General features: G+C 36.4%; 1 protein-coding gene across 1 annotated transcript; it reads right to left on the bottom strand.

Annotated features, from left to right (window-relative positions):
- Positions 1 to 7,267: 7,267 nt before the first annotated feature.
- On the bottom strand, positions 7,268 to 9,552 carry LOC149532504 (mavicyanin-like). The gene is made up of 2 exons (XM_089804395.1): positions 9,275 to 9,552; positions 7,268 to 7,821 (listed from the first exon to the last, which is right to left on the bottom strand). The coding sequence occupies exons 1-2, from the start codon at positions 9,444 to 9,446 to the stop codon at positions 7,442 to 7,444; spliced, it is 552 nt and encodes a 183-aa protein (XP_089660521.1). The 5' UTR covers positions 9,447 to 9,552; the 3' UTR covers positions 7,268 to 7,441.
- Positions 9,553 to 13,568: the final 4,016 nt, after the last annotated feature.

The raw sequence follows: 13,568 nt of genomic DNA on the forward strand, positions 1-13,568 counted from the left end.
GACACAACTATAGATCCAATAACTCCACCTAACCACACTAATGGCTAAGATGGACTAAAAAAAATCCAAAGATTCACCAAGATCTAATGGCTACTATATTTTCACAAGAGCAAAAGGAAGCAATGCAAAAATATGACCATTGTTCAATTAAAAGCAACCCAACATAAGAAGGATTTTCCACGTGGAATGCAATAGTTGGTTGGAAAATTTCTTGAATGTTCGGTTGAAGAGATAACAATGATTTTGTGATTCTGGAAAGAGGAAAAAGGTCACTCCCCAAAATAGAAAAAAATATTAATGTATAATGTTAACCCAGTGTGCAAACGTGTTAACCTACAACTTGGCTCATGAAGAAAAAATAAGCCAACTCTGTAAGTGGTTGCTATGTCGCATGAAAAAATTACCTTGCAAATTTGCATAGCAACATAGTGACCATGGTTAATGTGCAATGTTAACCCCAACAAAAATGTGCATTAACCCGCAACTGGGCACATGAAGGAAAAGTGAGCCAACTCATAACATGAAGGAATTGGACTAGCTCAGCGCATAAGAAATCATGTTAACACAAGATGTTAACCCACAACTTGGCATGAAGGAAATGAACTAGCTCGGCATAGGAAGAACTCGAGTTAACATGAGATGTTAACCTAACTGAGAAGCATGTTAATTCACATCAAAAGAATCCAACCCATTGAAGATCTCTCAAATCGTATATCAATGATGGGCTAAATGGGGGCCACAATGGCTAACATTCTTAGTGACTCAAAGGGGATGCTTGCCTGCTAAGCATAAACTAGTGGCCTTAAGAAATCTATGGGGCATAGAGTCACCAAAGAAAATGACACATTATCCCACCTAAAACTTCACAAAATTCTGCAACCAGCAAAAAAAAAAAAAACTCCAGGGAGCTCCAAAAAGCTCATAACAACTCTAAAAAAAGGAGTAAATATGCTCGTGCACTTCTTGGAAAATAAGAAAGGACTGAAAACAAAAACTACTCTACTATGTACAAGTATTCACGATTCAAAATTTAAACAAAGTCATTGACTGGCTTGTTGAAGTAGCTACCCTTCCTCACAAGCTAATTTTTCCTTCCATGCATGAGGGCAGTTGAAAAGACTAGCAAGCATGACAAACATACTGCTGCATGGAATACCTTCTCCCCAATGCTAAAAAAAATGAATCTTTCTAGCACTAGGGCATTACCTTCTTGAGAAAAACATGCTTTCCCTTCCTTGTAGAATTCACCCTCATGCTCTGGAATGGGCATGACTAGGGGCAACATGCTGATTTTTTGTAGAGTTAGATGCCTTATGGGGCATCCTCTTGATAGTTTCAAGTCTAAGAAATCAGCCTTGACCTTGTCACTATGCTCTGAAATGGTAGTATCCTATTGGCTAGTAGGGCCGGGCTCTGATGGTATGACTGGTAGTGTGTGTTCTTCTTGTTGCAGTTGCAACATGCATTCCTCCTCAAGCCCATTTGAATTCTTGCAAACAAGGGGTTGCACCTCTTGCACTTGTGCAAGCTCTTGTGATGTGGGAGGGAGGGATGGTTTTATTTCTTCTACCTCTACTGTAGCTCTCATCATGCTCATCAGCCTCTCTTGTAGCTCCTTCTCACATTGTTCCTTTTGTGCAACCAAATCCCTTGCAAGGATTGCTTCATACTCTTATTGTTGGGCTTCTAGTCCCTTTAAAATCTTCACCTCAATCCTCCTTGAAAGCTCTGCCTCAAATTGCCTTTGTTGTGCTTGTAGCTACTACAACAAGGTTTCTCTCTCTAGAGTGTGTGGTGGTTCATGAGTAGCAACTAATACCTCTTGAATCTAGGGCAGTAAAGGCAAGACTTCCTCCTTCATATCATGGGAGACCTCCTACTGCAACACATCATTTGGCTTTTCTTCTTTTTGCAACAAGCCCTTAGGTTCCATCCTAGGCTCAAAAGCCAAATTTTGTTCCTCAAGAATAGGAACAACATCATTGTTCTCTTTTTCCTCAACAAAGGAGGGAAGCTCTTCAAATAAGAGGATTGGATCCTCTTCCTTCTTCTCAATAGAAACCTCTTTTGCCTCCTTAGCAGGCTGTAACTCCTCCCTTTGTATCTTTGTGGGCTTTGTTTCACTCTCCCAAAACTCCATGTTTGGGCCATCAGGAGTCCATACCACTGGTCCACCCTTAAAGAGTGAAATGGTGATAGGTCTAGGAGGCTCATGACTAGTCCAAATTTCTCTTACAGGGGGTGGAGGAGTTACAACAATAGGCAATTATAATGAAGGGGGCTTCTTAAAGCTTGAAATGAAATATTTTAGAGAAGGGGTTGCCTCTACTTCTTTGGTCTGAAAATGAGCCAAATGTAGCCTCATTTCCTCCTCTGTTACTGTAGCAACTTGCCTTGCAAGATTCTCCTCAAAATGTCTCTATCTCTCCCTCTCTTCTTCTTTCTCCTACACTCTAAGGGGAACATGATGTGCCAACCTAAAATTATCATGAACCTCAGATACCATGCTACAAACAAGAGGGTCATCTTCCCATGTTTCCTTGTCATCTTGCAACTCATCACTCCAAGTAGCCATAATGAGTTTAATGTGAGAAAAATCCCCATAATCTATATCTACGTATGGATTTTCAACACGGATGAAAAATCTTCCAAGTTCAGCAAACTTGAAACCCAAGCTATCTAAGCGATCATAAAGTAATCTTACCTTTGATATGTGATCACTACGGGGTTCCAAGGGGAACTGGGTAGACTGATGTAGGGAGAGAGGGATGAGGGATAGCCTCTTCATGATATGGGGAAAAGTGGGAAGGATCTCTATGAAAAGAATCCATGATAAAGCATTCAATTAACTAATCTCATAGAAAATTTTGAAAACATAAACAATCAAAGATGATCTTCACACATACTAGCATTGTTTCTACTTGAAACTAGTAGATTTGCACTAGAGTCACCATGGTGTTGAATGAATGCCTCCAAAGGCTTATGACATTGAGAATAACACCCAAATTCTCAATGGATAAAGATTGCAACTAGCTAACCAAAGAACTTATGAAGCTGAATTTGTGTCCCACTGGACGTGCCAAAAACTGTTGCCACAAAAGTTTGCATCCTTGCTTGAGGTATGACCCTATAGAAACCTTGTGCAACATGGAAATGACCTCCAAGTGTGGGACTTGTGCTTTGAGGTTGAATCTCTGGAGAAGGTCAGTTTCCTTTGCTATCCAGATGCACCTAACTAATCTTTGATGGAAAAGGGAGAAGGAGATTGAAATTAAAATGCAAAAAGGGAAAGGCAGTGACACACCAAGATAGAATGGTGGTTGCGACTTTGTCCATGTATGCACAACACATCAATGAAAAGTTTAGAATACACTAGTCTCAACTCTATTCTATCTCCAAGAATCCACATGTAGGTTTGTAACTAGTTAAAGTGTTGAAAGGAAAGACATCTTCACTTATACAACAACCATCAATAGTTTGGACACAACATACAAACCTTGAAAACTAGAAAGAAACACCTACCAAAAGGAAAGATACATGCACATTTGATAAATGGAAAGAAAAGGTAAGGAAGGAAAACTACTTCATTAATGGAAGGCAAAAAATTGCATAGCATAGTGCTGCTGCAAAAAATGCAGACAGAGAAAAACCCGAAAAAAGTATTTACAATTACCTTTTAAAGAGCTTAGGCATAACTTAGATATTTTCTACCCTGAACCAAACCTAATGACTACACCTAGTAGTTACTGCAAATCCAGAAGAAAATTTGATCATGGAACAACTCTAGATGTAACAATAATAGGAAGAAATAAAAAATCAATGCATCCAACTATAAGAAAATCAAATAAAAAAGATCTGATCATTAAATGTAATAAAGAGGCATGGAGATGCATTGATGATGTGGAACAAGGCCCAAAATGTTGGTTTACATTAGAGAAATGATCCTCGCAATGTGCCATGACTGCCACAAATAAACTTCCAATGTTGTCAAAGAAAACATGGGATGGGATAACACACACATTAACCTACTGCGAAAATATAGAGTTGACCCGCGTGGAATAAAATGAAATGCCTAGAAAATGATGTGAACCATTGATGTAGATCTTCATTTGATTATGGATGGCTCAAATGCTGCAAACAATATCTCCAACTAATGAATAAGACACAATTGTAGATATAATATCTCCACCTAACCACACCAATGGCTGAGATGAACTCAAAAAATATCGAAAGGTTCACCAAGATCTAACAGTCATTGTATCTTTGCAAGAGAAAAAGGAAGAAATGCAAAAATTTGACCACCATCTGATTAAAAGCAACCCAACATAAGAAGCATCGTCCATGTGGCATGCAACAATTGGTTGACACATTTCTTGAACGTTCAGTTGAAGAGATAGCAGCGATTTCATGATTCTAGAAAGAGCAAAAAGGTCGCTCCCCTAAATGGAAAAAAAGATTAATGCAGAATGTTAACCCACTATGAAAATGCGTGTTAACCCACAACTTGGCTCATGAAGAAAAAATGAGCCAACTTGGCAGTTGGCTGCTATGTCGCATGAAAAAAGTACCTTGCAATTTTGCATAGTGACATAACAACCATGGTTAATGCACAATGTTAACCCTAGCAAAAACGTATGTTAACCCACAACTCGACACATGAAGGAAAAGTGAGCCAACTCAGCACATGAAGAAATTGGAATAGCATGACACATGAAGGAACCATGTTAACATGAGATGTTAACCCACAACTCAGCATGAAGGAAATGAACTAGCTTGACATAGGAAGAACCCAAGTTAACACGAGATGTTAACCTGACTGAGAAGCGTGTTAATCCACATCAAAAGAATCTAGCCCATTGAAGATCTCTTAGATCGATTATCAATGATGGGTTGAATGGGGGCCAAAATGGCCAATAGTTCCCCAATACTACTTTTTGTAGCTGAATTTAGTGGTTGGTTTACCACTAGATCTCTTGACACCTTCGAATGATGGTAACATTGAATCTTTGGTGGCATTTGTAATCCCCTCAACCCATTTGGTGTCATAGGTTCTAGATTATTTGGTTTGCTATTGTTAAGCCCAAGCTTGCCCATTTTTATTGGTATTTTTCTTTCCAAGGCTTACCTTTAGGCTCTTGCATATGGCAATGGGAAATCCTATTTTTCATTATCCATTTTATAGGCAACCATATACTTTCAAAAATATTTTCTAGTTCTATCATCATGTCCATATCTTGCAGAGTTGTATTCATGATTTCTTTTGGCCTTTTTGTTAGCACATGGCTCTTTTGGGAGTTTGACCAATCATTCCCTTTATTTTTTCCTAGATTTAACATGCTTTCAAGTTGAATATCTTCTTAGATTTGTGGAAAGAGAGAAATATTTTTTAAAAATTTCTAACAACTCTATTGATGTTTACATTACACTTTTTACTAAATTGTGTATATGTAATTATGCGATGTTGTAGATTCAAGTGCAAGAAACAAAGTTGCTTTGGAGTTTACACACCTTCAAGAACTTCTCAAGCTTTGGGGAAATGCAGCTTATATAGTTGCCAATGTTCCTCTGGACAATTCCACCTCTTGTGTCCATTCTCTACCTTGTAGCCACCAACATAGTTGTAGATCTTTATCTCATCCCTCCCACGTCATGGAGTCTTAGGCTGGCCACCACCAATGTGGTGACAATTTCAACTAGTGCTCTACCTCTACAAGAGGGATTTGCCTCTTGGTAGATTTTGGGGTGTGCAACCCTACTTTCTAGTGGTGAAAGTGGCTAGTCGACTTCTCATAGTGATACTAGATGACCTTGATCATCCAAATAGTTCCCCCTCCTACCTTTGGCAAGTTTGCCTTCCCATGAGGACAAGGATAAAGAGGAGATTGCTATAGAAGAAGGATGGTCCCTCTCAAATGTCACCCAAAATGTTGTTGTTGTAAAGGGTGTTGAGGACAACAAAGACCCACAATTGCCATATTTTGCTACTATGCTAGTCACCTAACATTGTATGCTAATATTTTCTAGTCTTTGTAATTTGTTTGTGTTTTATTGTTTTGTGATTTTCTCTCTCTTTGGGCTTTGCCTCTGATATCACATCCTACTAATTTATTTTATGAAAATGTGCCTTAGTATAAATTAATGAAAAAGCTACAATTCTTTATTATAAATAAATAAAAATTTACACATATTGTACCTATTAATTGTCTCTGTAAATTTTTTTTTTTTGACAATGAATTTTAAATAACTCTTTACAATTTAAAATCAATCAATCAAAAGATTGTAACAACATGCTATTTTTTCTATATATAGTAAGCACAAATTTCAAAGACCCCTAATAATGGTTTGCATTTTCATCTTTAAAAAAATCCTTTTGACAAACTAGTTGTAGAAAATTAAACCACACGTTTTAGACCATATGAGTAGGTTTGTAATTTAGTGTTGCTTAAAAGATTTAGTACCTTTGTTGACTTTTTAAAAGTGTGCTATTGAGTCTTTCTACAATGGAAAGGTTGATGTTCACTTGGCTTCCTAGCTTGAGTTTGAGTACATCAAATTTGTTGGCATGTCTTAAAAGATTCTCACCTTGAGTGTAGTCCACTATCTCATCTAAATCATAATTATTAAAGGACGAAAGATAATATTCTCTGTCTTTAAGAATTATGGTTTCTTTAATCTTGTTATTATTACTTAATAGATATGTATTCCACCTTGAGGTACAATTGTAACTTCATTCTTTTAAAAGGTCAAGGGTAATACATTCAACAACAAAAATAAAATTCTTTTGACTTAGAATTATGTTCTAAATACTTATTTAACCAATTGCTTCCAAGAGAGAAACAAAACTTCATTGTTTCATAAGATTATTTACAATTAACAAGACTTATAATTAAGATTGAGAGATAATTAATTTACCAAATTCATTTGAAACACAATTACAGTTATATCTTTAAAAAAATCAAGTATTTAAAGTGAACTAAAGTTTGAAGAAAATTTATTCTATCAAATTCTTGCAATTGCATTCTTTCAAAAAATCGGCATCTAAAAAAACTTTTAATTCCATGAAACTTCACCAACAAAATGAAAATGAAAAATAAAAATCTTTATTTATAAAAATAATTGTTTCATAAAAAGACATTATTCTTTCAAATTCATCAAAATAATTCTAATAATCTCCCTTGAACCATATTCCAGTCTACCAATAAATCAGAACACATTCAAACAAGCATTCTGAATAACAAACACAACCAGCAACTGTGGGCAAACCATCAATAAAACTCGAATTCAATAAAATTAGAGAACAAATTACAAAACACTATAAAATCATACAGTGCCACATAATTTATTACACAAAGTGCTGCCCTGCAGCAGAACTAAAAATCTAAATCTATTTCACACGACCCACATAAATCTGAAACGCACTGTCTCTCTCCTGGCTCATAAATTACAAGACAAATGCAGCCGCCAAAGCGAGGCCAGCCCCAAAAACGACCCCAACATTCTTGACATTAATGGGGGCGCCGTCAGAAGAAGAAGTGTTGGTGGTGCCGGTGGGAGTGGAGGGCGTGGTGCTGCTGGGCGGGGTACCTGAAGATGGAGAAGTGGAGGGAGTGGTACCGGCGGCGGCAGTCACCGGAACAGCCATCTTCATTCCACCGGCACAGTGACCGGGTGTTCCACAGATGAAGTACTTCGTCTCTGCAGTTTTCAATTGTACCACCGTGCTACCGCCGGTGTAAGACTGAATTGCATTGGATGAACTGCAAGCGGTATAGTCCGCCTTGCTCACTTCCAACACGCTGTGCAACGAAGAGTACTGGAAACCTGCATAGAAAAGAAAAAGATTTGAGTAAATTAACCCACAAACAAAAACAGAGCACGGATGACAAAACTGAGCTAAATTCTCTTAAGCATACAAACACAAACAGAGCATGGGATGACATAAGTGGGCAATCTTCTAGCAAGTCTACAAACAAAACAGAGGATTGATGGCTGAATCGGGCACAACTCTATCACACGAACAAAAACGGAACACGCACGACGAAACTGAGCTAGATTCTCTCAAGCCCAAAAACACAAACAGAGCATGAGATGGCTGAATTGGGCAAGCTTCTATCAAGCCCACAAACAGAACAGAACATTGATGGCTAAATTGGGCACAACCCTATCACAGCCACTTGCAAAAACAGAGCATGGTTGAAAGAATGGATGAGAGAATTGGGTCAAATTATGTATAGTTATAAATAGATTGTAGTACATTGTATCTATTAAACTAGAAGTAAATAATAATTTTGGATTTTTCGAAAGTAATGTTTATTTTGGGTGTGAACAAGTGATTGAGCTGAGTCTATTAGGACTGGATTATAGAATTGAAATCAAGTGATTTGTGAGAAAAATGAGTTAGAATTGTTAGAAAATCATTGTTCCATCTTCAATTTGACCTCAAATAGTATTGTAGGACCGGGAATGGTGGTTGTGGGAGATAACACTGCTGAAGACATGCTGTATCCTAAAATTTTGTGAGAGCTCCTCTAATCTGAAATCTAGATTTTAACTCCTATGAAACTGAAAACTATCTCAAACATAACCTAAAAGAAAATAAATGAGCTTATATTTCTATAATCCCTCTGCCTTGAACTGCGAGAATGACAAACAATGCTAAAATGCAAACTAGTATAAAAAGAAAATGACATTTTTGGGCCTTTGACCTCTAATTTGGCTGCATGGGTGAGTGATTTCCTAAAACTTGCTGATTATTCGGTAAGTTTCGTCTATACAAAATTGCAAGTTTTTCTAGGAAAAACTCACTGCACACAGAAATACTCGACAAATTTTCTAGCTATAAAATCATGTCAAACCCACCCAAAGAAACAGAGCATTGATGGCTGAATTGGGCACAATTATGCCAAATGTGTGAAGCCCACAAACAAAAACAGAGTATGGGATGATAGAATTGGCTTAAATTTTCTCAAGCCCACAAACGAAGATGTAGCATGGGATGACAGAATTGTACCAAATTTTCTCAAGCTCGCAAACAAAACAGAGCATGGATGACCGAATTGGGCCAAATTATGTGAAGCCCACAAGCGAAACAAAGCATGGATGGCTGAATTGGGCAAAATTCTGTCAAACCCACAAACAAAAACAGAGGATGGGGTGACTGAATTGGACAAAATACAAACAAAAACAGAGGAGAGGATGGGGTGGTTGAATTGGAGAAAATACAAACAAAAACAGAGGATGGATGAGAGAGTTGGGCAAAGTTCGGTCTTCTTACTGAGGCTGTCGCCAACTTTGAATGTTTTTCCTTGGAGCCAAGTGTTGAGATCGGTGCTGCTATCCCACCCACTTGTGTCTCCCACTGTGTACTGCGTTGCCTGGGATGGCAATGCCAACAATGCAATCCCCACGACAATTGACAGAAATGTCATAATGCTTGAGGACGCCATCCCCTGTTTCTGTGAAGTTGCAGAGTATACAACTGTTCCCCTGTTTCTGTTAAGTTGCAGAGAAGAGAATGCTACTAATGACAGGGAGAAGAAAAGAGAAGAGTGTGGAGAGTTTGAGTGGTGGATGTAATGATATATAGGGAGAACGGAACGTATTGGTTTGCCTTGCCTTTCAAGTTTCCATCATGATATTTTAATTTTCAAGGAATGATAAACAGGTTGTAGATTGCTTAACGGGATTGTTTGGAATAAAAATAATCCAGATCGGTCGCCGCCTGGCTGTAACAGGTGAGTGATGGGACTCTATTGGGCGCCATTATTACACCCAAACCATTTGTGGTAGTTGCGAACTCTCCTTTTTCCTTTTGTTTTTCTGATGAATGGATCTTTCTGCGGTGGTTGCACATCGGTTTGGTAAGGTTCAGTGAAAGTTGGTACTTGGTTAGTTAGAAACTTTGGCCCACTGGACCCCATTCTTTTCGCTGGATTCAGGTTGAACAGAGCATAAATTCTTAGACATATGAACGTGGAACGTGATGTTTATAACTACAAGATTCCATGACTAATGTCACTTGGAGTGGTGATGACCAGCATTTTTTCGTTTGTCTGTTTTGCAGTGGTTATAATGCCCGATTCAATTCAGATTTTATCTTTACTCAAGGCTCTGAGATTGCAAGATGAGATAGTTACGCTCTGACAGTGCCAAGATGACATCACATGCATCCAGTGTGAGTAGGTGAATGATATTTGCATCGGATAAATTAACACACTTCTAGAAGATGTGAAAACTTGAAAAAGGATCGAGTGATATAATGTGTTCACTTCAAGAAAACACCGAGAAATATGTTCACTTCAATCTAATCTAGTTTATTGGTTAATAAACTATGTGAAGGAAAACACAAAAATAGTAAACCAACTAAAGGAAAACACAAAAATAGTAAACCAACTAAACTAACGAATATATGCAATTATAAGATTTCGTTGTTGTTTTTATGTGTAAAAGTGAACTTGTAACTTGTTAGAATGCAATCACTTCAATTTAGTGTACTATATTTCAAAAAGGTAGGGTTATAAACTATGTGGAGGAAAATACATGAAATATTTGCAATCATAAGATTCAAGCAAAGATGTGTTACTTCTATTTACAATTAGCAATGGTTAGGTATGCAAGGTTTTATGGTTGGAACACAAGGCACATATGTTGTCAACAAGGGAATAAGAGTGTTGACTAAGGCACACATAACACTCTCACAACTTACATATGCATACTCAAATCATTTGGAATTTCTTGTTCAAAGAAATGGCTCCATTTGATCTTTAATGAAATGTACAAATTGAACTCAATGATACTAAAGGTTATACCACTTTGCTTGATTAGTATAGTACCTCACCTTAGATAATTTTGATAAATGATGTAAATTATGACATGCATAGTGGTACCATTTGAATGATCTCATCCAATAGTTTAATGTGCAAGTGCTTAGGATATGTTGGGTCGATGTTTTTTCTTCAAGACTTTAAGGGGAAAATAATGTTATAAAGTAAAGTTTGTGGGGGGGGGGGTGTGGGGGGTTGGTGGGTGGTGTGTATCAATTGCGAACAATTAAAATTAAATCTTTGGCCAATCAATTTCAACTCCAACAAAAAAAAATGATGCACAATAAGAGAAATCCATACACCATAACACAATGATTTGTTGACTAGGGAAACTCTTGATCAAAGGGAAAACCCTAGTGGGGATGACACCCACAAGATAGTGTACTATTATATAAGTTCCTTGTAAAAGGATGTGACACTATTAGGATCCAATTACAATGCATTCAATACAAGAATTCTTGTTAGATGAAAAATCCCTATTAGGAGACCTTGAACCCTTGTTAGAAGGTTCTAACTTTGTTAAAGGTTTATAAGGAAACAACTAGACACATTGTCTAAATTTATCCAATAATTGTGAACATCAAACTTTAGGAATATATATCCAAAAGCAAGTGAGTTGACTAATATGTAACTCATTTCTAAAAATAGTTCCTTTGAAGCTAGATACAATATACCAACTTAAATCTTCTCTACTCTGATCATCCAACATTCAAACTCACATCCTTTGACCATATACACAATTCATGTTTCATGCAATACATATGATGATACATTATATCCAAGGAAAACATTTTTCCTTTATAGCCTTCCAAATAAATGATTAGGTCACCATGTTAAAGACTCCCTAATGTACAATTGGTAGCATGGGACCATATTAAAGTACATATGCCTTCTTTAACATCATTAAAATGTTTACATTAAGGTTCCCACACATTACACTATGATTAATATATTTACAATATGTTTCCTTAACATACTTGGCTGCCAATAAATCACATCACACATTTTACTTCAATGACCTTTCCAGAATGATCTTGTCTCCTTGCTATTATGAGCATGTCTTTTATCATGAACTAATCTCACTGACATCACTTCAACCTTGCTAATAAGATATTACAAATATGCTACCAATTGTCTCTGACCATATTTCTTGTATACTGGTCTACTACCAGTCTTCACCTAATGACATTAGTTACTCATCATAAACTCAAGTAAACTTACATATGATATCTATACTCATCCTTGAGCGTCATCCTAAACTCTCATACCTTAACCTATTAAATGCCAACTTTTTTGTGCTGATAACATTCTTACGATAAATAGAATCTTTGTCAGTCATGATCATATAAAAAAATGTTATCATAAATGACAAAACTTGGCATCAATACAACACATAGACAACATATCACCCCATTTGGAATTGATGACAAAATATGATGAAAAAACATCAATTCAAACATAAGCTTATGAATACAATTTTTTGAATATCCTCAACATATACAACCTTTATGATTTTCTAAATTTTTTCAACATATACATCCTTTACATACTCTGATACTTTCCCTTTGTGTCTCTCCCCCATTAGGTTCTTCTTTTCCTTTGACTTAAATATTTATCTTTCATCTTAGTTTTCATTGATTCTCTCCCCCTTTGACATCAATGAAAAAGGTGTCAATATGCCAAATAACATCTAAAAAGTCCTCCCTCTTTGATGAACATCCTCATCAAAGTACCTACATTGGATGAAGTCAATCTAAAACCACAAATATGTCAAGTGCCACCAAACCCTACTTTTTCAAAAATAAATAATTAGAGTTCTTCAATTAGCTCTGGTTACTACAAACACTCTCCCTAGGGAGTAGGGCCAAACATCACATCTAGATGAATGAATAGTGCTATAATTATATTGGATTGATGCAATTCTGCATCAATTACTCTGTAAAAAGTGTATACATTACCCCAAACATACCTCTGAGATACTCAAAGGTGTCCTTAGCTAATGGTTGTGTAAATATATCTTCTATATGTTCTTTTGTACTTACATACTCTAGTCTGATTTCCTTATTTGTGACATTTTCTCCTAGAAAATGATAATTACAATATGTTTAGTCTTTGAATGTAAAACAAGTTTCTTTGATACACTCATGATACTTCTGTTATCACAATGCATAATGGAAGATTGATGCAAAGTAATACCAATATCCTTCAATATTTGCTTCATCCATAGTATTTGGTTACAATTGTTAGTTGCTGCAACATATTCAACCTCTATTGTAGATTGTGAAATATAATCATATTTCTTACTTAACCAACATACCAATCTTCCACCAAGAAATAATTCTCCTCCACTTGTACTCTTTTTGTCATCAACATTTCCTACCTAGTCACAAACATGTCTTCTATCATGAACTAAGCTCATTGATGTTACTTCAACCTCAGTGATAAGATATGGCCAAAATGATATCAACTATCTCTAAAAATATTTCCTATATACTCATCCAATACTCATCATAAAATCAAGATAACCTAGATATGATATCTATAATCTCCTTTAATAACATAATACTAAGCTTGCATTGCTTGACCTATTATATGCCAACTTTTAAGTGCCAACAATCTTCCTATTCAAAATCTTTTTCTGTCATGACCACATAAGTATATATTTTCATCAATACAATACATAAACAACATATTCAAGTGATGGTCAATCCTCAATTCCTAACAAGCAAGTCTTGGAGAATTTTA

Source organism: Cupressus sempervirens, chromosome 10 (assembly GCF_028749045.1).
Source record: "Cupressus sempervirens isolate cs-2001-9-10 chromosome 10, ASM2874904v1, whole genome shotgun sequence".
NCBI lineage: Eukaryota > Viridiplantae > Streptophyta > Pinopsida > Cupressales > Cupressaceae > Cupressus > Cupressus sempervirens.